The following is a 22,352-nucleotide window of genomic DNA, read 5'->3' as shown; positions in this document are numbered from 1 at the left end:
TTTAATAGCTGATCAGGTCACATTCGCCTGCAGGGCAGTTTTCTTGACTTCACTGGCAAAGGGGAGACAGAAGCTAGGGACAGTTGTCGGTGACTCCAGGGGTGCTGATAACAAAAAAGGGCACTGCATGGTGTGGACAGAGGGGGCACAGGAGTGGAACCTGCATTGTTTGGTCAGAGGGGCACAGAAGATGGCCAATACCTACACAACAGACCAGCTCCTGTGTGTACACAGCCTCACAGTCAGTGACTGCTGCACACAATTTCCTCTGTGATGCACTTCTCCACCCCAGAACACTGCCCCGACCTCCCAGCTGTCAGCTCACCCCCTATCACCTGAGTATAGGTAGCCCTCACCACCAGGTTAGTCACCTGCTCTATATTGCAGAAGATAGAGCTGGTTATGTGCAGGTGAAATAACACAGCTGGGGTGGTTTCAAGTTTTCTCACACGGGTGCCGTTGGCTGCCACTTCTGAAGCAGTCAGTGAGGGGAGTCCTGAGCCTTCCTCCACTGCTCTATGTCTGGAAGCCGTCGCTCAGATCACAGTGGTGGCTTCTGGACCTCAGTAAAATGGCCACCGACTCTCCCTAGTTTTCCTTTCCCCTGTACTCTGCACATCCTCCGTACAGAGCCTGCAGGGGACTAATGGAAAGCTATGAGATGCCAACCATCTAAATCTTCTTACGCCCTATGCCTGCTGTAAAGCTGTAATTTGTGTAAGTGCCGAAAAGTGATGTCATACTAGATGCTACCCCAGTGCACACATTATTAATTAATATTGTTAATACAGTAGCCAAATACTAAAACAAAATTCTATATTGTTAGAACACAATTTTATTTAAAAACAAAATAAGCGACACATTCCCTTTAAAGTTGAAGTCTCTTAACACACACTGCTGACTGCATTTGAAGAATAGTAAACACCAGGCACTATACAGTAATGATGAAGGAAAAACAGACTCTTTTCTCAACAATCCTGTTTATTGTTCTAAAGAGCAACCAGCAGAGTTGTGAATGCGGCTCCAGGCTATAATACAGTCTAGAACCAGAGCAACATAACGTATGTTGCAAAAGAACTTTGTTTGATATTAACCTGTAAACTAAACAGATTGCTTTAACACTGACAAACTGAGATTTTATTATAAAAGACATTTTGAACTCAGAACCTTGTTTATTACTTTCAAATATTGTATGCTAATGGTTCAGCCAGTACAACTTAAAGGGGTACTTCACTGGAAAACATTTTTTTTTAACCATCTGGTGCCAGAAGGTTAAACAGATTTGTAAATTACTTATATTTAAAAATCTTAATCCTTTTTATCAGCTGCTGTATGCTTCACATGAAGTTCTTTTCTTTTTGCATTTTTTCTGTCTAACCACAGTGTTCTCTGCTGACACCTTTGTCCATTTTAGGAGCTATCCAGAGCAGGAGAGGTTTGCTATGGGGATTTGCTCCTACTCTGGACAGTTCCTGAAATGGACAGAGGTGTCAGCAGAGAGCACTGTGGTCACACAGAAAGAAAATTCAAAAATAAAAACTTCCTGTAAAGCATATAGCAGCTATATAAGCTTTTTAAATACACATCTGCCTAACTTTCTGGCACCAGTTGATTTAAAAAAAATTAAAATAAATAAAAAATGTTTTCAGTGGAGTACTCTTTTAAGCTCTTTACAAGGATATTCTGAGGACCTTCAGTATTTATAAAAAGTCCTATATAAAACATGAACATAAGACGTACGTCACTTTGTTTCCCAAAAATGTGCATGATGACAGCTTAGTGATCCCAGACGGCAGATTAAATCCATCTTCAAAATGAGTTTGGCCCATTGTAGTCCAACTTTAATATACAGTTCAAAAGATAGAAATCAGGGCAAATACGCCGTATAGTAAAGCACACGGATAGGCGACAAGAAGCTGTTGTCCTTCCATGGCCAAAGCAGAAATGAAGATCTTTGAGGCGGAGAAGCTGCACCAGCCTATTATTAGAGCTGTGAGGAGGATGCCAATAATTCCTCTAAAATACAACAAATTGTTATGTATTAATACATTACAAAGCAAATACACAAATATTATCAGACAGTAATAATAGGGAGCAAGCACGTAGAAAGGATGCTCACGGCACTCGATACGGTAATTAAAGGTACTTCTTTATTTCAAGTGAAGGGGTTCACAAACATCGGGAGCAGAGACAGGGGGAGACAGGTCAACGACCGTTTTACCACAAATGTGGCATCAACTGGACCATATGGTCCAGTTGAAGCCGCAGTTGTGGTGAAACGGTCGTTGACCTGTCTCCCCCCGTCTCTGCTCCTGATGTTTGTTAACCCTTCGCTTGAAATAAAGTACCACCTTTTATACCAGCGTTATCGAGTGCTGTGAGCATCCTTTCTACGTGCTTGCTTGGAAAATCTACTCTTGTTCTTTTGCCACTGAGCACCGAAAGACTGGTTGTGGGATTGCGACTCCTCTTTTACAACGTGGCCCCTCTACAAGCTATCAGGTACCACATGGCGATACTCTATTAGCAGTGCCGTCCCTTCTTCTATTTTGTGAGTAATAATAGGGAGACTGGACAAGTGGCTGCTGAGGGAACTACTTTATTTATGTTGAACTGCTGATGCTTTGATCCTTGGGCCCCAACAGTTTATCCCACCACTAAAGTAATGACATGTCTAGAGTAGAGTAAACTCTTCAGATGAATAAAGAGAAAACAAACTTACTGCAAGGAAAAAACAACAGCAAATCCAGACAAGATAATCATTGGGAGAAGACTGTAGCCCAGGACACTGGAAACACAGCCAAATGACACTCCGGTCATACTCATCAGATTGAGAAGGCAGAACATCCCTAAACAACCAATAGCACTGATCCCGTAAACATAGCCAAACTGAATCTTACCAGCCTGTGGAGAGATGAAATTATTACAACTAAATGAACATAAATTAATGATACATGTTTTTCATGCTAATGTGTAACACTTTACAAGTCACTTTACTATTGAAGGAAAATAAACCTCAAACAAAACAAACACTTGACAAATGTGTTTAACCACCACTGATGGGGTTCCAGTTCCACTTTATTTCACTTGAAGTTTGAAAAGGTAAGTAGTGATCTGACTGCACCAAGTTTTAAAGGGGGTTTCCAGGACATTTGGATTGATGACCTATCCACAGGATAGGCCAACAATTGCTGACCGGAGAGGTGCCAACACCCAGCACCCCCCAGCTGATCAGCTGTTTGGTCCCTGCTGGGTAACTGCAGATCTGTTTCTACTAAAATAAATGGGAGCTGCAGCTACCTGGCACCACCACTATACAACACACAGTAAAGGGCCATCAGACACTTTGCACTGTATAATGCAAGGTGCTGAATAGCTGATCAGTAGTAGATGCTTGGTGCAACTATCTTGTGGATAGGCTATTAATCCAAAGTCCTGAAAAAACCTTAAATATGATCTACTGACATTTCACAATATAGCATAGTGTGCCTTCCAAATATTGATAATGTGCGATAATGTGAAAGTGCGAAAGCTTGCTTGGCACTTGCTATAAGAAATAAAAAACAAACTGGATTTCTCCCCACAAATAGTATACATGTTCTGGTAAAATGAAAGGTCACACAAAGTCATTGCATAGTACAATTGATTGCGTAAAAAAAGAAAAACAAGCCCTTAACACCTTAAGGACTCAGGGTTTTTTCATTTTTGCACTTTCATTTTTCCTCCTCCCCTTCTCAAAATAATAACTCTTTCAATTTTCCCCCTACAGACCCATATGGGGCTTGTTTTATTCACTACCAATTGTACTTCGTAATTACATCAGTCATTTCACCACAAAATCTATGACAAAACCAAAAAGAGAAAAAAAAAATTTGTGGGACAAAGCTGAAGGAAAAAAAAAGTCATTTCAGAATTTAGCGGCATCCGTTTATTTTCAATAAAAATTACGCCTTATCTTTATTTACCTTATCAAACTTTTATTAGGGAAGGGGTTAATTCATATAAATATTTTTATCTTTTTTAAACACAATTTTTAAGTCCTTGGATTGCATACACTGTTCGATGCCATGCTATGCTATAGCACTGATCAGTGTTATCAATGCTCTGCTGCTCCAGCCTGCAATGGCTGACTGAAGAATCTTAGCACCGATCAGATGATGAGGAGGCACCATTCCCTCAGCTGATCGTGAAACCATGGCTCCGCTGAGCTGTCAGGACTTTTTAAAATTTTATTTTAGACCTTGCAATCCACTTTGATCGTGCCGTCTAAGGGGTTAATGCCTTGCATCACCGTGATCGGTGATGTCCGGCATTAGGCACGGGTCCCAGAGGCTCATAGCCGCCGGGACACCCTGCTATGACGCGGGCTAAGCTCCTGAGCTCGTGTCACAGAAGGGGAGCAGGTGCAGGGCGTACAGCTACACCCTGCATCCTTAAAAGGGGTACTCCGGTGAAAAACATTTGGTGCCAGAAGTTAAACAGATTGTAAATTTCTATTAGAAAATATTAAAGGGGTTATCCACCATAAGGTGATTTTAGTACGTACCAGGCAGACAGGTTAGGAAATGCTTAGGAAAGATCTGTGCTTGTCTTGAGGCTAAATGGCCATGTCATGAGATTACCATAACACTGTGGCTAGCTTTTTGTGAACTGGTATTTCCTGTTTGACTTTTTTTTTTACTACAAATCCCACAATTCCATTTTCCTCCCTCCCACACATCAGCCACCCCACCCATTGAAACATAAATGAGCTGCATCCATTCAAAAGACCTGTGGTTTTCTACTACTGTTGCATTAGTAGCAGATTGATCTCTCTCCCACCAAGCGATCGTTCCACCCATAGAAGCAGACAGGCTCCCTGTCATCAGCTGACTAGTAAGTCAGGTCTCGGCCGCATTGCAACCTGGGGAAAATCTGAGACAACAGTAATTTCGTATGACTGAGGTGAAAATCACAGAAGAATTGTGAGAAAACCGTCGCACACATGTACAGACACTATGTTATGAACTACACTAACTTTACAGCCCCTTTAGAATAGTAGAAAAAAAATTAATGGACTACCCCTTTAATCCTTCCAGTACTTATCAGCTGTTGTATACTACAGAGAAAGTTGAGTAGTTCTTTTCTGTATAACCACAGTGCTCTCTGCTGACGCATCTGTCCATTTTATAAACAGTCCAGGGTAGGAGCAAATCTCCATAGCAAACCTCTCCTGCTCTGGACAGTTCCTGACATGACAGAGGTGTCAGCAGAGAGCACTGTTGGCAGACAGAAAAAAAATCAAAAAGAAAAGAACTTCCTCTGCATACAGCAGCTGATAAGTACTGGAAGGATTAAGATTTTAAATAGAAGTAATTTAAAAATCTGTTTAGCTTTCTGGCACCAGTTGATTAAAATAAATAATAATAATAATAATTCCACCAGAGTACCCCTTTAAGTGCTTATATGGCTCTGTAGATGGAAAAAAAAACTGAAACGCAAGGCCAAAACGGGCTGTGTCCTTAAAAGGGAAACTCAGGACGAATTTATTATTTAAATCAGTAGCAATAATGGGGTGAGGCTAAACAGACGGGCGCTTTAAATCAATGAACTGCAGCAGCTTTGGCTGAATCAGAGACCACCGCCGCCACCCGCTTCTCTCCCCCTGCCTGTCCGGGGGTCCTCCCAACCACCACCGCTGCCCCCCCAGCCATCCCCCATCTACCCCCGTACCGCACGCCGCCCCCATTGCCTCCCTTATCCCCGGTTTTATAATTACCTGGTTCCCATCCTGAGCTGTCACTGTGTGCACTGACAGTGACGTCACGATGAGGACATCACTGCGCTGCGCAGCGCACAGGGTAACGCAGGACGCAGCAGGAGCCAGAAATAGCGCGGCCCCAGACCCCGGGAACAGGTAATTATAAAACCGGGCATAGGGGAGGCAATGGGGGCGGCGTGCGGTGCGGGGGGGGGGGGGGGCGGCGTGCGATGCGGGGCAGAACATTATCGGATTATCGGCAAGGTAATTGCCGATGCCAATAACGTCAAAAATCGTGAATATTGGCCAATAATATCGGCCAAACCGATAATCGGTCGATCCCTACTTTAAACACAAACTCTTGTGTGAAAGCAGCAGGACGGGACCAAAGCTGGGTGAATAGCAAAGAAGTGGAGCCACACGGTAAGACCCTGGTAATGCCCCTGATAGAATAATATTTTTTGACTGAAGTCGCGCTTTAAGGGGTTGAAGAAATTCAAGCAGTTAACATTATCCATCATAATGTATCAGCAGATGTGATAACTTTACCAGCAACAATGTGGCACCAAATGCAAGACAAAAAACCATTGGTCCAGTCAAATCTGTTTCATTCATGATACTGCCATCTGCTACTTTCAGAGGGTGTAGCACGGTTAATGTCTTCTGCCAAATGTGGTCAAAATTGATCCCAAGCTCTGCAAAGTAAAAAACATATTTACATATTAACAAAAAAAAGGTGAAACAAATGATTGGTCAGTATAAATTCCATTAGTTATACAGCAATCACAGATTCAGGCCTCATGAACATGTGTACATTACATTAAGTACTGGAGTGCCTTTTTATCCCGCAGGATAGGGGAAAAGTGATCGCAGGGGGTATGACTGCTCAGACTCCTCTCTAGGAAGTGTTCCCAGCTCTCCCAGTCCATGGAACCGTGGGGTCGGCATATGCTCCACAAATTGTCTACAGAAGAAGTGGAGATACACAAGGACCAGTTCTGGAGGTAGGGGATATGGATTGACCCCTAAACAATGCCCTGCGCCCCCAAAAGGGAATTGGAAGTGAGCTCAGCTTGCTTCAAAGCCAGCGACCAGCAGCCAGGACTCACTGTTAATGCCGGACATCAGTGATCACTCCAATGTCCGGCATTTGTTCTTTAGATCCTGCGAAAGTCAATCGCGGGATCCATAAGTTTAATATATATGTGGCGATTAACTTAAAGAGGCTGCAAAACAGTTTTTATCTGTCTATTTTCGCCCAACAAATACTTTTTTTTTGGCATGGTTGTACATTTTATGGTCAAATAATGTCATTACAAAGTCTTTAAAACTGTAAGACTTATGACTTAACTGGAAAGGAAAAAAGTTAAAAGTAGTGAAGTATCCCTTTAAGTCTCTGGTATAACCTCAAAATTGTACAGCACTCATTTCTATGGAACTCTGCCTTAAGTGTTTAATTGGGGAGATTAACTCCATATTATTGAGGTACACTCATGGCAGCAACCAAGGCTTTATTTAAGGGAGCTAAAAAGCTTAAAAAGGAGAAAACCGCTTCAAAAAAAAAAAAAAAAAAGATAACATAAAAACACTTATCCGCTATCCACAGGAGAGGGGATAAGCAGCTCATCTCGGGGGTCCGAGCACTAGGATGGGACCCAGCACTCAGTGAGAAGCGCCGAAAAGACCTGAATACAGTACTCTGCGCTCCAATAGGGATGAATAGGGCGTAGCGTCTACCAGTAGACGTGATGCACCCCTAAGTTAGCACGCCGGGGGGGGGGGGGGGGGTCTTAGCGCTCAGATGCCCCTGCCACAGATCAGCTACTTATGCTCTATCCTGTGGATAGTGAATACGTTTTTTTTTCCGCCGGCGTTCCCTAAGTTTTATTCTAATTGTAGGGGGAATGGGTTAAGTCTTTTTGTAATACAGTGGGGCAAAAAAGTATTTAGTCAGCCACCAATTATGCAAGTTCTCCCACTTAAAAAAAGATGAGAGAGGCCTGTAATTTTCATCATAGGTATACCTCAACTATGAGAGTAAGAATGAGACAAATAATCCATAAAATCACATTGTCTGATTTTTAAAGAATTTTTTTGCAAATTATGGAGGAATATAATAGGGATCGACCGCTTATCGGTTTGGCCGACATTATCGGACAATATTCATGATTTTAGAGGTTATCTGCAATTACCTTGCCGATAATCCGATAATGGCACCACTCAACTCGTAGTGTTTGGAGGAGAAAGAATGCGGAGTTTAATCCAAAGAACAACATATCTACTGTGAAGCATGGGGTGGAAACATCATGCTTTGGGGCTGCTTTTTAGCAAAGGGACCAGGACGACTGATCCATGTAAAGGAAAGAATGAATGGGGCCATGTATCATGAGATTTTGCGTGAAAACCTCCTTCCATCACCAAGGGCATTGAAGATGAAATGTGGCTGGGTGTTTCAGCATGACAATGATCCCAAACACCCTGCCTGGGCAATGAAGGAGTGGCTCCGTAAGAAGCATTTCAAGGTCCTGGAGTGGCCTAGCTAATCTTCAGATCTCAACCCCATAGAAAACCTTTGGAGGGAGTTGAAAGTCCGCGTTGCCCAGTGACAGCCCCAAAACATCACTGCTCTAGAGGAGATCTGCATGGAGGAATGGGCCAAAATACCAGCAACAGTGTGTGAAAACCTTGTGAAGACTAATAGAAAACATTTGACCTCTGTCATTGCCAACAAAGGGTATATAGCATTGTATTGCGATGAACTTTTGTTACTGACCAAATACTTACTTTCCACCATAATTTGCAAATAAATTCTTTAAAAATCAGACAGACAATGTGATTTTTTTTTTTCTCTCATTATGTCTCTCATAGTTGTAGGTATAACTATGATGGAAATTACATGCCTCTCACATCTTTTTAAGTGGGAGAACTTGCACAAATACTTTTTTTTGCCCCAGTGTATTTGTATAGATATGAAGCAGGGACTTAAACATCATAGAATTTTGAAGAAGTCAATAGGAAAGATTAGGGTTAAAAAATAAATAAAAATTTGGAAACAGCTGTGTACCTCACACAAAAACATGTGAGATCAGTTTATCACTTTCATTTCTTGGCTGATAAACAGAATATTTATCTCTGATTTCTAGCTGTAAATAATGGTTATTTTATGGAGTGAACTTTACCTTCTAACAAAGGGGGCTCATCATCAAAACCGCTTCCATACACAGACTCTGCAGAAGTAGGAGTGTATGTCTGTGTTGGCTGATAGATCTGTCCTGCATACGCTTGCTGTTGATTCATCATCCCAGGAGGCATAAAAGCACCTTGTTGGCTATAGTCATAGTTGTATTGTCTGCAAATTACAAGTGAATGCAGTATTAATGCAAAGATACAAAGCAACAAAATACAAAAAAACCTGTATCCACAGACCCCTGAGCCTAAGATTTACAACCCCTTCTGAAAGAAAGTTACTGCCCACTTGACAACTGGGGTAAATATGCAGCTTGTAGCCAAACAGTAAAATCCTAGGATATAAAACTGAAATACACTAAATGATCACTATTAGAAACAACTACATAACAAAGGGTAGGTCCATCTTTTCAGGTTCATGCCTTGCAGATATCAGGGAACAGATTTCAGAAGGTGACCTTCTTAAGCCAACACGACCCGTGTCTGCAATACACCGCTTCGGGGGTTTACACAATTCAGTGAGTTTGGGGCTAAATCAGTGTGGAGAATTAATTGTTTTGTTCCTCCAACAACTTTCTAGTAATCTCAGCCCAATGACACTGAGCACCTTACTGTTAAAAGAGGGCACTGTGGTTGGGGAAGACCTCCTGAAATATTGTGCAAATGGTCCATCAACAGGCCACTAAAGGGTTCATCATTTAAGGATTGTGATACCATGACCATCAGTCCTAGGGCATGCCAGAAACACACTCACTAAACCAGGACACTGCCACCACCAATGTTAAACCCAAACAGTGCACCCAAGAGATACGGCTGTTTATGCCAGATGCGGACCTGGCCATTTGAAGGGTTTAGAGCCTTGTGCCATGTGTCCAAGGTTCATTGACATCTTTCATTAGTCCACGTGAGGCATTGTATGCTATAACACAGTATCATCAGGTGCACACTTGTCGGTATTCGCTATTAAAAAGGAAATGTGTCACCATTTTTGTTTTTAACCCCTTAATGACTCAGGACGTATATTTATGTCCTGCGCTGGCTCCCGATATGTGAAGCACCCTAATACCCGGCAGGTCCCGGTTGCTATCAGCAACCGGGACCTGCGTCTAATACCGGACATCACTGATCGGGCTGATGTCCAGTATTAACCCTTTAGACACCGCGATCAAAGTAGATTGCGGCATCTAAAACGTGAGAAAACTGTTGCCGGCTAGCTCAGTGGGCTGTTCGGGACCGCCGCGCCCGAACAGCTGAGAGGACAGTGGGAGGCTTCTTACCGTACTTCCCGCCATCTGATCGTCGCTCTATTGCTCCACGCCCGAGATCCAGGCTGGAGCAGCAGAGCACCGATAATGATCAATGCTATGCTTTGGCATAGCATTGAACAGTGTATGCAATCCAAGGATTGCATGTAATACACTGCTTAAAAAAATCAAGGGAACACTTAAACAACACAATGTAACTTCAAGTCAATCACACTTGAAATCACACTGTCCACTCAGGAAGCAACACTGATTGACAATCAATTTCAGATGCTGTTGTGCAAAGGGAACAGTCAACAAGTTAAAATTATAGGCAATTAGCAAAACACCCCAAATAAAGGAGTGGTTCAGCAGGTGGTCACCACGGACCACTTCTCAGTTCCTATGCTTCCTGGCTGATGTTTTGGTCACTTTTGAATGCTGGCAGTGCTTTCACTCTAGTGGTAGCATGAGACAGAGTCTACAACCCACACATGTGGCTCAGGTAGTGCAGGTTATCCAGGATGGCACATCAATGCGAGCTATGGCAAGAAGGTTTGCTGTGTCTGTCAGCATAGTGTCCAGAGCATGGAGGCGCTACCAGGAGACAGGCCAGTACATCAGGAGACGTGGAGGAGGCCATAGGAGGGAAACAACCCAGCAGCAGGACTGCTACCTCTGCCTTTGTGCAAGGAGAAGCAGGAGGAGCACTGCCAGAGCACTGCAAAATGGTCTCCAGCAGGCCACATATGTGCATGTGTCCACTCAAACGGTCAGAAACAGACTCCATGAGGATGGTATGAGGGCCCGACATCCACAGGTGGGGGTTGAGCTTACAGCCCAACACCATGCAGGACATTTGGTATGTGCCAGAGAACATCAAGATTGGCAAATTCGCCACTGGGGCCCTGTGCTCTTCACAGATGAAAGCAGGTTCACTTATATTGCCTCGGAACTCATATCCATAGTTCGACCCTTCGCCTCCACACAACGGTATACTATGGCGTCTCTGGCGGGCTCGTTGGGAGCATTGAAAATTCCTTGATACGTTACACTCCATTCATGTTTAACACAGACTCTCAGGCTCTTCCGTGAGATCACTTTTTGTTTTAGGTCTGAGCGTTCGGGGCGCGGGGTGTGGACTCTGGAGGATGGCTGCTTGTACGTCTGTGTGTCTGGTAAGTCTAGTCTGTCTCCCCCCTGTCTGTTTTTCTTGTTTATTTGTACTGGTTAAAGTTTCTGTATATCTACTCGCCTACAAGCCCACAAGGCTGCATTTTGATTATTTCAGGTTCATTTACATCCTACTGACCATATTGTTGGGTCTCAGAGATCTGGATAAATTGTACGGTTTATGTTGTGGCCAGCGGACCACATAGTGTCTATATACGTGTATACGCTATACTACCAATGTTTCCATTTCGACAGATGCTATGGACTCAGATTGAGACACTTGGTTCTATGTGTATGTTTCTAGTCTATATGCCCATGCATATCGGCCTGCGTGCCTGTATTTGATTTCTTCACAATTGTAATACGTACATTGTACTGTTTGCAGATTACACTACGTTTGTACGTTTCTTTATTTCTTCAATAAAAGTAAATTGTTAAATAAAAAAAAATAAATAAAAAGAAAGCAAGTTCACACTGAGCACGTGACAGACATGGTAGAGTATGTAGACGACGTGGAGAACGTTCTGCTGCCTGCAACATCCTCCAGCATGACCGGTTTGGCGGTGGGTCAGTAATGGTGTGGGGTGGCATTTCTTTGGTGGGCCGCACAGCCCTCCATGTGCTTGCCAGTGGTAGCCAGACTGCCATTAGATACCGAGATGAGATCCTCAGACACCTTGTGAGAACATATGCTGGTGCAGTTGGCCCTAGGTTTCTCCTAATGCAAGACAATGCTAGACCTCATGTGGCTGGAGTGTGTCAGCAGTTCCTGCAAGAGGAAGGCATTGATGCTATGGACTGGCCCGCCCGTTCCCCAGACCTGAATCCGATTGAGCACATCTGGGACATCATGTCTCGCTCCATCCACCAACGCCACGTTGCACCACAGACTTTCCTGGAGTTGGCGGATGCTTTAGTCCAGTTCATCAGGAGCATGCCCTGGCGTTGTAGGGAGGTCATACGGGCACGTGGAGGCCACACACACTACTAAGCCTCATTTTGACTTGTTTTAAAGGACATTACATCAAAGTTGGATCAGCCTGTAGTGTGGTTTTCCACTTTGATTTTGAGTGTGACTCCATATCCAGACCTCCATGGGTTGATAAATTTGATTTCCATTGATAATTTTTGTGTGATTTTGTTGTCAGCACATTCAACTATGTAAAGACGAAAGTATTTCATCCAATTAGTTTATTCAATAAGATCTAGGATGTGTTATCTTAGTGTTCTCTTTATTTTTTTGAGCAGTGTAGTTCTCTATGGGGACAAAAGTTAAAAATGTGATATAACCCCTTCAGTAATAAAAGTTTGAATCACCCCCCTTTTCCCATAAAAAAAAAAAAAAAAGTAAATAAAAATAAACATATGTGGTATCGCCGCGTGTGTAAATGTCCGAACTATAAAAATATATGGCGTACAAAGTCCAAAATTGCGTATTTATGGTCACTTTGTATACCCTAAAAAAAATAAAAATATATCAAAAGCAAACAACAAGTCCCATCAAAGCAAAAATGTTACCGATAACTTTAGATCACGGTGCAAAAAATTAGCCCTCATACATCCCTGTATATGGAAAAAAGAAAAAGTTATAGGAGTCAGATGACAATTTTACATATACTAATTTGGGTGCATGTAGTTATGATTTTTTTTGTAGTAAAATAAAATAAAACCTATATAAATTAGGTAACCGTATGGACCTACAGAATAAAGATATGGTGGAATTTTTTACCAAAAAGTGCACTGCATAGAATCGGAAGCCCCGATGGTTTTGCCGTAAATTTTGTGGTGAAATGATTGATGTCATTATAAAGTACAATTGGTGGCGCAAAAAAAAAAAAATGAGCCCTCATATGGGTCTGTAGGTGCAAAATTGAAAGCCAGGGAAGTGGAGTCTCCCTGACACAGCAGCGGAGGAGACAGGACCTGTGTGAGAGGCCGGGAGCAAGAGGGTGAGTAGGCTTGATACAGATGCAGGCTGTGAAACAGGAACAGACCAAGAGAGGGGAGACTGGAAGAAAAGCAGAGCTGGACTAGGTATTTTCTTTGCTGGCAGTAATGGAAGATTTTGAACCAGCAAACACTTTTAGCTCAGCTATGTCTAGGTAACTATACTGCTCTGCTGCTTTTAAAATCCTGCATGCAGGGTAGGTCACCTTCCACCCTGTTCTCCTGCACGTAACCAGCTCTATCTTCTGAAATATGAATCAGGTGACCATCCTGGTACTGAGAACCTCCTATAGTCCGGTGTACGGTGTCCATCGTCAGCCATAACTCCGTCCTCCGTCAGGTGAAACGTCTCCCCGCCTCCTCCCTCACACCAATCGCCGTCATCCTTCAGGCACAATTCCCTCATCCGAAACGCCCTCGTCCATAACGCCGTCATGCCTCAGACGATTCTCCCTAAGACGCAACTTCCTGCCGCATAGCAGAGCCGATGCTGCAAAGCATTGTATAGCAGAGTCGAAACTGTGAAACTTGCACGTGTACTACAGACACTACATGTTCTACAGAGTCTGTATACCAGAGCCAACATTGAATAGCGTGTACAGCAGAACCTGTATAGCAGAGAGCCGACACTGACTCGGCTCTGCTACACGGCAGGAAAGTTTTTCGTCTGAGGGATGACGGAGTTTCGGATGAGAGACTTTAGGATGACAAAGGAGGGAGGAGGGAGTTGCGGCTGACGCCTGATGGAGATTGGCCCGAGGGAGGAGGCAGGACGCCGTTTCACCTGACGGAGGATGGAGTTACGGCTGACGAGGTCCTAAAATAGACACCGTACAGTGATGGGGGGGGGGGGGGGGTCAACTGACAGCTGGGAGGTGGGTAGAGAATTGCATCACAGGGGGAATTGTGTGCAGCAGTCACTGACTGTAAGGCTGTGTAGACACAGAAGCTGCTCTGTAGGGTAGGTATTGGTCATCTCCTGTGTCCCTCTGCCCAAATGATGCAGTGCCCTTTGGAGTCACCGACCACTGTCTCCAACCACCAGCTTGACCGTACTGAGCGTGCATATGTGCATACATATGTACCTGCCTGTACTGAGTGTGCATGTGTCCCTGATTGTATGTCTGTCCCTTACTGGGTCACTGCAACCAGACTGTAGGGAGGGAAACGTTTTCACTAGATTGGCGCCATAAAAATGGCACTGCTCAGTGGAATTTTTCCCATCCTCTCTTCCAGACACAAGAGGAAGGGAGGTGTGAGGTCACCAGCAAGGAGAGGAGCGAGGCAAAGTTTGAAGTTGCTTGCCAACCAAATTCTCATTTTAGCAACCTCTGTTGGTCAACAGTGTGAAATAAGAAAACATTTACAATTATTTGTCCTATTTCCTGACAAGTGAAAAAAAATTAAAAGCATTTACAAAAAAATATGAAAAATGTATTTAACCTCTAAGGAAAAAAAAAAATAATGATTGGGTGACCCATTCCCTTTGAACCGCAGTCTACACAAAGTTCGCCATATGGGAATTGTGGCAGATTACTCCACTGTGGTAAATCAATGTTGAGACACCAAACATGTCCCCAGATGCTGGTATCTTGCTGTGTGACCCTCTGCTGGGATTTCTGTCCATGGGTTATCCAGTCTTGTTGAACTCTGGATGACAAACCAACAAGTGTGGCTGTTCCAGCAATATTGGCACAACACCTTTAGGCTCCAAGGTCAACAAACTTGCCACAGATCTTCGTTAAAAGATATATTTTTGGGACATTCACATTGATAGCCTTTGCTCAGGATAGGCCATCAATTTCTGATCGGTGGAGCACCTGCCCTATCTCACGGCCCTGGCATATACACAGAAAATAGGGCAAGAAGGATAAGGCTCTGTACATTGTGTGGTGGCTGTGCCGAGTTACTGCAGCTCAACTCCCATTGAAGTGAATAGAAGCGAAGCTGCAGTTACCCAGCAGCAGCACTACACAATGTATGGACTCTGTTTACTGTGCAGGCAGACACCACAGCACACTTCAGCTGCTGCAGTACCTCCTTATACATACACAGAACACTACTTGTCAGTCATCAAATTAGAGCTTTTTTGCAAAAGTGACAGACGTTTTCTGCTGCACGAGATGCGTAGCAGAACTCACCTGCGACACCACAAGTACTATCACGCAGAGGTTAATGGAATGTCCATTAAAGTGGTACTCCGGCCCTAAGACATCTTATCCCCTATCCAAAGGATAGGGTATAAGATGTCTGATCGCAGGGGTCCTGCCGCTGGGGCCCCCCGCAATCTCTCATGCAGCACGAAGCAATGATTGCTCCGTGTCCGAAGACTCATGACCACGGGGCTGGAGTATCATGATGTCATGACTCCACCCCCTTGTGATGTCACGCCCCACCTCCTCAATGCAAGCCTATGGGAAGGGGGGTGACGGCCCTTTGGATAGGGGATAAGATGTCTTAGGGCCGGAGTACCCCTTTAATATGCATTATGACAGAAATGTGATCTTACTTGTTATATTGGGCTTCATTTTGTGTATTGTAGCTGTAACCCTGAGATTGATCGTCAATACTGTAGCTTGTCTGGTAGAAATCTTGATTGCCGTTATCAAAGTTTGACATGGCAGCAGCTCTAAAATACAACACAAGAAAACAACAAAGCATTATGTAAGGAACTATAAAGAAGCTGCCTCCATCTAATGCAGCAGAACAATAAGATATTTTCCCAGTGCCAGCTGCCAGCACAGTAAGAGGGGGGGGCGGGGTAGAATTAACCCTTGAATTACAGGCTTTATCTGCTAGTGTGCATTGCAGCAAATTATCACAATATATAACTTTAACCCCTTAAGGACCAGGTGAATTTTCGTTGTTGCCCTTTCGTTTTTTTTTTCTCCTCGCCCTTCTATTCTATAGCCATAACTCTAATGTTTTCCTCTACACACCCTTATAAGGGCTTGTTTATTTTTCTTTTCTTCTTGCAGGACCAATTGTCCAGCAAAACATCTCCCCCTCGCGCAGTGTGCGATCTAACATGTAATCTTAATTCAGTGGTCCCTCAACATATGATGGTAATCCATTCCAAATGAACCATCGTATATTGAGAGATCCGTGCAATGTAAAGTATAGGAAGCTGTACTCACCTGTCCTCGCCGCTCCGGACCGTCACCGCTGCCCTGGATATCGCCCTCCATCGCTGTTGCCGCGTCCCCAAGGCTCCAGACGTCTCTGCTTCCCCGGGATCCTCGCTCTCCTTCGCCGTCATCACGTCACTACATACGCCGTTCCTATTGGATGAAGGGACGGCATGCGCGCGCACGATGGAGAGCGCCGGCGATGGATGGGATTGTGAAGAGGATGCTCCGGAGCCCCGAGGACAGGTAGGAGACCATCACCGGAGCTCACGGGGCACCGTAAATGGCTATCCGGCGGCAGCTGAAGCAGTCAGCGCTGCCGGATAGCCGTTTATGCGATGGCCCCGACATACAAAAGCATCGTATGTTGATGCTGCCTTCAGCATGCGATGGCCTCTGAGAGGCCATCGCATGTTGAAATTATCGTATGTCGGGGCCATCGTAGGTCGGGGGGGGGGGGGGTCACTGTAATATAAAATCAGTTGTAAAATGTTTAGGAATTCCATTGCAGAATCCTGATTAAATCAATGGGGCTTGAATTTTGGCAGAATCCTATGCTCTGAGAACACAGAAATTCCGGTATAACTTTGGCAGAATTCTGCAATTCCAGTAGCTAGCATTGCGAAACAGAATTTCTGCAGAATTGTGGAAATTCCACTGTGTGAACATGCCCTTAAGGTGAGAATTTGTTTGCTTTTAAGCCAAGTTCAGCAAATGGGTGGTAAGCATCTGATTGGTGGTTATCCAACCAGTGAGCCCACAGATAATGAAAATGGGCGTACTGCTACCCTCATATAAATAAAGTTGGGCATGCATGCTGCTGCTGCCCCTTTACTTTAGGCCAAGACTTATCAACCTGTGTAAGAGGAAAAGTGGAGAGCAACCAATCACAGCTCAGCTAACGAGTTGAGGTAAAGTGAAAGCTGAGCTGTGATTGGTTGCTGTGGAAAAATCTCTCCACTTTTCCTCTCACACAGTCTGAGTAATCTGGGCCTATGGGACTGCCGATAATGCTCCCCCCCCCCCCCCCCCCCGGCCAGAGACCACCGCCACTGCCCCTTTGCCTCCCCAATCCCCGGTTTTACAGCTACCTGTTTCAGGGGCCCCGGGTCCGCGCTACTCCTGGCTCCTGCGACGTCCTACGGCAAATTGGGTAAATTGGACATAATGTCACCAAACTCAAAAAATGGGCTAATTATTGGCACCCTTTCAAAATTGTGGATAAATAAGATTGTTTCAAGCATGTGATGCTCCTTTAAACTCACCCAGGGCAAGTAACAGGTGTGGGCAATATAAAAAATCACACCTGAAAGCAGATAAAAAGGAGAGAAGTTCACTTAATCTTTGCATTGTGTGTCTGTGTGTGCCACACTAAGCATGGGCAACAGAAAGAGGAGAAGAGAACCGTCTGAGGACTTGAGAACCAAAATTGTGGAAACATATCAACAATCTCAAGGTTACAAGTCCATCTCCAGAGACTTAGATTTGCCTTTGTCCACAGTGCGCAACATTATCAAGAAGTTTTCAACCCATGGCACTGCAGCTAATCTCCCTGGGCATGGACGGAAGAGAAAAATGTATGAAAGGTGTCAATGCAGGATAGTCCAGAAGGTGGATAAGCAGCCCCAAACAAGTTCCAAAGATATTCAAGCTGTCCTAGGCTCAGGGAGCATCAGTGTCAGTGCGATCTATCCGTCGACATTTAAATGAAACGAAACACTATGGCAGGAGACCCAGGAGGACCCCACTGCTGACACAGAGACATAAAAATGCCAAAATGAACTTAAGTAAGCCAAAATCCTTCTGGGAAAATGTCATGTGGACAGATGAGACCAAGCTAGAGCTTTTTGGTAAAGCATGTCATTCTACTGTTTACCGAAAACAGAATGAGGCCTACAAAGAAAAGAACACAGTACCTACAGTGAAATATGATGGAGGTTCAATTAAGTTTTGGGGTTGTTCTTCTGCCTTTGGCCAACAATGCGTCCAGATCTAAATCCCATTGAACACCTGTGGAGAGATCATAAAATTGCTGTTGGAAAAAGTCCCCCTTCCACTAAGAGAGACCTGGAGCAGTTTGCAAAGGAAGAGTGGTCCAACATTCCGGCTGAGAGGTGTAAGAAGCTTATTGATGGTTATAGGAAGCCACTGATTTCAGTAATTTTTTCCAAAGGGTGTGCAACCAAATATTAAGTTAAGGGGGCCAATAATTTTGTCCAGCCCATTTTTGGAGTTTGGTGACATTATGTCCTTTGTTTTCCTCCCTTTTTGGTTTAGTTCCAATACACAATAAGGAAATAAACATGTGTATAGCAAAACACAAAATACTTCATTTTTCTAGAAAGACCAAAATCAGTTCATACAGGAAAACAGATGGAAGGAAGGCAGAGTATATGTCACATAATAAATCAATAGCTTAGTCTCAATTCATGTATATGCAAGTACATCAATAATGTGCATAGTGCAGTCAGAGGAAGGCAAACTTAGAAAGCTTTTGCTCATAACCCATAAAAGCCCCACAAATTACCATGCAACAGCTGAATATAGTGATCTCCGGTGTCAGCACACAGCCACGTCCTCTTCCTGGTATACAGAGCAGTACTCACAGCTCTCACGAGATCTCCTCCTGAAAGCGATCATGTGACCCTCCGGTCACGTGATTCACTCCTGGCTGTGTATAAACTCCGGTACCAAGCATATAAAGAAGGGTAATAGCTCCATCTAGTGGAGAAACTGCAGATGACAAGACCAATCAATATAGTGAAGCGCACAATTCAAGCAATATATAAGTCAAACGCTTGGTGTGACTAAGGGGGTGCGGACCGCAGCGATTGACACCCTCTGGTGGAGTGACACTTTAACCCAGGTGCGTCCGACTGTCCCTGTCTCTGGCTATTTTTGTGAGGTCGATCTGCAGACTGTAATGCAAATCGAGCACCTATAGAAACAGCCAGTGACAGGGACTGTGGAGGTCTGGGGGGTCTTATTCAGCTCCTCTTCCGCCTTTGCTAATCAGCAGCTTTCCCTGCACTGCACGGGTCATGTGACATCATAACATCACATGATCCCCACAAGTAGGAAAAGCTGTTGATGAGCTGAATGATACAGGAGCTCAGCAGTGAAGAAAGCTGCTGGCAAATCTCATTCTATGGCAATGCACCGTCAGAGCCAGGTGAACAGGGGGACAAACAGTTGGCCAAAATCCCTGCCATTCACCCTCCCAGCTTCATCCCTGCTCATCCTCGAGCTTCATCCCTTCTCATCCCTCTCCTCCCAGTGTGTGTGCGTGTGTATATATATATATATATATATGTAGGAATAAGTGGAAAATTTCAGCACAGGGTGGCTTCCAGTGTGGTGCAAAGTATTCCCCAGTGTGCGACACTGGATCCCCATATAACTTCCTCCTCAAGGAAAACAGCACTGCTGTTTTCCTTGAGGAGGAAGTTATATATATATATATATATATATATATATATATATATATACTAGCTGAGTACCCGGCGTTGCCCGGTTTCTCCTTCCTCATCCTTGTTGGGGAGGAAAATCAACAAAGGAGGAAGCTTTTGACTTAATATCCCGTCCTCATATATTGTTGTCACTTCCCAACCTCATATCCCGTCCTCATACCCCAACGTCCTATGCCGACCTCCTATCCCGTCCTCCTATCAGGTGCTCATATCCTGTCCTCCTATCCCGACCTACTATCCTGTCCTCCTATCCCATCCTTCTTTCTCGTCCTCCTATCCCGTCCTCCTATCCCATCCTCCTATCCAGTCCTCCTTTCTCGTCCTCATATCCCGACCTCCTATCCCGACCTCCTATCCCGTCCTCCTATCCTGTCCTTCTTTCTTGTCCTCATATCGCAACCTCCTATCCCGACCTCCTATCCCGTCCTCCTATCCCATCCTCCTTTCTCGTCCTCATATCCCGACTTATCCTGAACTCCTATCCCATCCTCCTATCCCGTCCTCCTTTCCCTTCCTCATATCCCATCCTATCCGGTCCTCCTATCCCTTCCTCCTATCCCTTCCTCCTATCCCGTCCTCCTATCCCGTCCTCCTATCCCGACCTCCTATCCAACCTCCTATCCCGTCCTCCTATCCCGTCCTCCTTTCTCGTCCTCATATCCAGTCCTCATATCCCATCCTCCTATCTCATCCTCCTATCTCGACCTCCTATCTTGACCTCCTATCCCGACAATCCCGTCCTCCTATCTCATCCTCCTATCTCGACCTCCTATCTCGACCTCCTAACCCGACAATCCCGTCCTCCTATCTCGACCTCCTATCTCGACCTCCCATTGTGTCCTCATATCCTGACCTGTAAATGTGTACCAGGTATTGAAATATCTCCAGCCGTACGGAAGTTATGTGGGAACATACATTTCCCATTGATTTGCATGGGACGTTAAACAAAATCCCCGACCCTCACAAATGGTGGTAGTTAAGGGTTAAATTAACTATCCTATATTTTAAGTGGACATATAAGTAACATGTGACCAAGTATTATCGAAATATCTCCAGCCGTTATGGAAGTTATGCTATAACATATATTTCCCATTGACTTGTATGGGACTTTAAACATAAACCCCGCCCCTGGCAAATGGGGGTGAATAAGGGTTAAATCACCTATCCTATGTTTATTGTTGACATATAAGTAACATGTGTGCCAAGTTTCATGTGAATATCTTTAGCCGTTTCGAAGTTTTTGTGGAACATACATACATACATACATACATACATATACACACACGTTGAGTTTTATATATATATATATATATATATATATATATATATATATATATATATATGTGTGTGTGTGTGTTTGTGGTGTCCCGGTACCGCATCCTATCCGGTACCTGTGTATATAGGTCCCCATAGCCAGAGTCCCTAGGACGTCGGGGTTTTTCTTAACTAGCCCGCCCCTAGTCACCTCTCATCTAGGTATTAGTTATCTAATAATTCTTTAGGATTTGTATATATATATAGGATTGTACAAGTGTATATAAATGGTTAATTACCTATGCAAAGCGTAACAGTGATCAGGTGAACTCTATGGTTTTATGCTTAAGGATCTTTTGAGGACCCTGTGACGTTTATCTTACATCACTCCTTGTAACGGTGAGTGACAGTTAATTTGACCAGTAAAAACGTCCCTGCCCATATAAGGGAGCGGCGGCCATTGCTCCCTCTCTTTCCTCGTGGGCTGTTGACAGGGAAGGATCTGCGCTGCTGTCATCAGTGAATTTAGGCCCTAGCCTTGCGGCGACGGCTGATCTCTTCTAAACCGTGAGTGTATCAATCCCTAAGCACTCTGCAAGATCACCGGACCTTATCTATCCCCTAAATCCGGACGGATCTTCAAAATTACCCTAAATTCAGAGACTTATAATACAATTCAAGGTCCGCAACAACTGTCAGTCACTGAACTATATAGAGACTGTTTGAATGAGACTGTTATTGTGCATTGGATGTACTGCAAGCATTTAAGTAAAGTTATCCAAGTTCAAGTTCAACTACTTTGTGGACCTTCAGTCATTTTATGCATGCACCTATCGTTACTGGGAAGGGCGGAGATAGGCCGGAGAATTACCTCAGCATACTAGGCCTCAGCCTGGCGTCACGAACTATAGGGTTAACCTTAACCCCTCATCTACCGAAACAACACCCCAGCTACCATACACCCCCCGAGGGCTACCACATATGTTTCTCATACCCATATCTTCAGGAGATAGATTAAGGTATATGATGGGGGGCACGCCATTGTGAATCCCACGCTGTCTGTGGTAAAACAGAGAGTCCGCTTGGGACTGTCTGTTCTACCACAGACACCGTGGGATCCACAATGGCGTGCCCCCCATCATATACCTTAATCTATCTCCTGAAGATATGGGTATGAGAAACGCGTTGAGATTCACAACACCGTGTAATCAGA

At 44.2% G+C, this 22,352-nt stretch overlaps 1 protein-coding gene across 2 annotated transcripts; it reads right to left on the bottom strand.

The window, feature by feature from the left end:
• Positions 1–812: 812 nt before the first annotated feature.
• Positions 813–21,569, bottom strand: YIPF5 (Yip1 domain family member 5). Of its 2 annotated transcripts, none has more exons than XM_056574895.1 (6): positions 21,439–21,569; positions 15,797–15,914; positions 8,920–9,089; positions 6,290–6,435; positions 2,723–2,904; positions 813–2,016 (listed from the first exon to the last, which is right to left on the bottom strand). In XM_056574895.1, the coding sequence occupies exons 2-6, from the start codon at positions 15,904–15,906 to the stop codon at positions 1,854–1,856; spliced, it is 771 nt and encodes a 256-aa protein (XP_056430870.1). In that variant the 5' UTR covers positions 15,907–15,914; positions 21,439–21,569; the 3' UTR covers positions 813–1,853. The 2 variants fall into 2 exon arrangements, with proteins under 2 accessions (XP_056430870.1, XP_056430869.1); XM_056574894.1 differs by lacking the exon at positions 21,439–21,569 and adding an exon at positions 18,943–19,075 and having other exon boundaries at positions 15,797–15,916.
• Positions 21,570–22,352: the final 783 nt, after the last annotated feature.

Source organism: Hyla sarda, chromosome 4, assembly GCF_029499605.1.
Source record: "Hyla sarda isolate aHylSar1 chromosome 4, aHylSar1.hap1, whole genome shotgun sequence".
In the NCBI taxonomy this organism is placed as follows: Eukaryota; Metazoa; Chordata; class Amphibia; order Anura; family Hylidae; genus Hyla; species Hyla sarda.
This window is presented reverse-complemented; position numbering and strand designations above follow the sequence as displayed.

Bases quoted from the DNA above. Each gene is read 5' to 3' on its own strand.
- YIPF5 (XM_056574895.1), bottom strand. From the start codon at position 15,906: ATGTCAAACTTTGATAACGGCAATCAAGATTTCTACCAGACAAGCTAC. The intron at 6,436-8,919 runs GTAAAGTTCACT...TTTACTTTGCAG, and splicing joins TGAGCCCCCTTTGTTAGAAG to AGCTTGGGATCAATTTTGAC. The intron at 2,905-6,289 runs GTAAAGTTATCA...ATCTCTCCACAG, and splicing joins TTGGTGCCACATTGTTGCTG to GCTGGTAAGATTCAGTTTGG.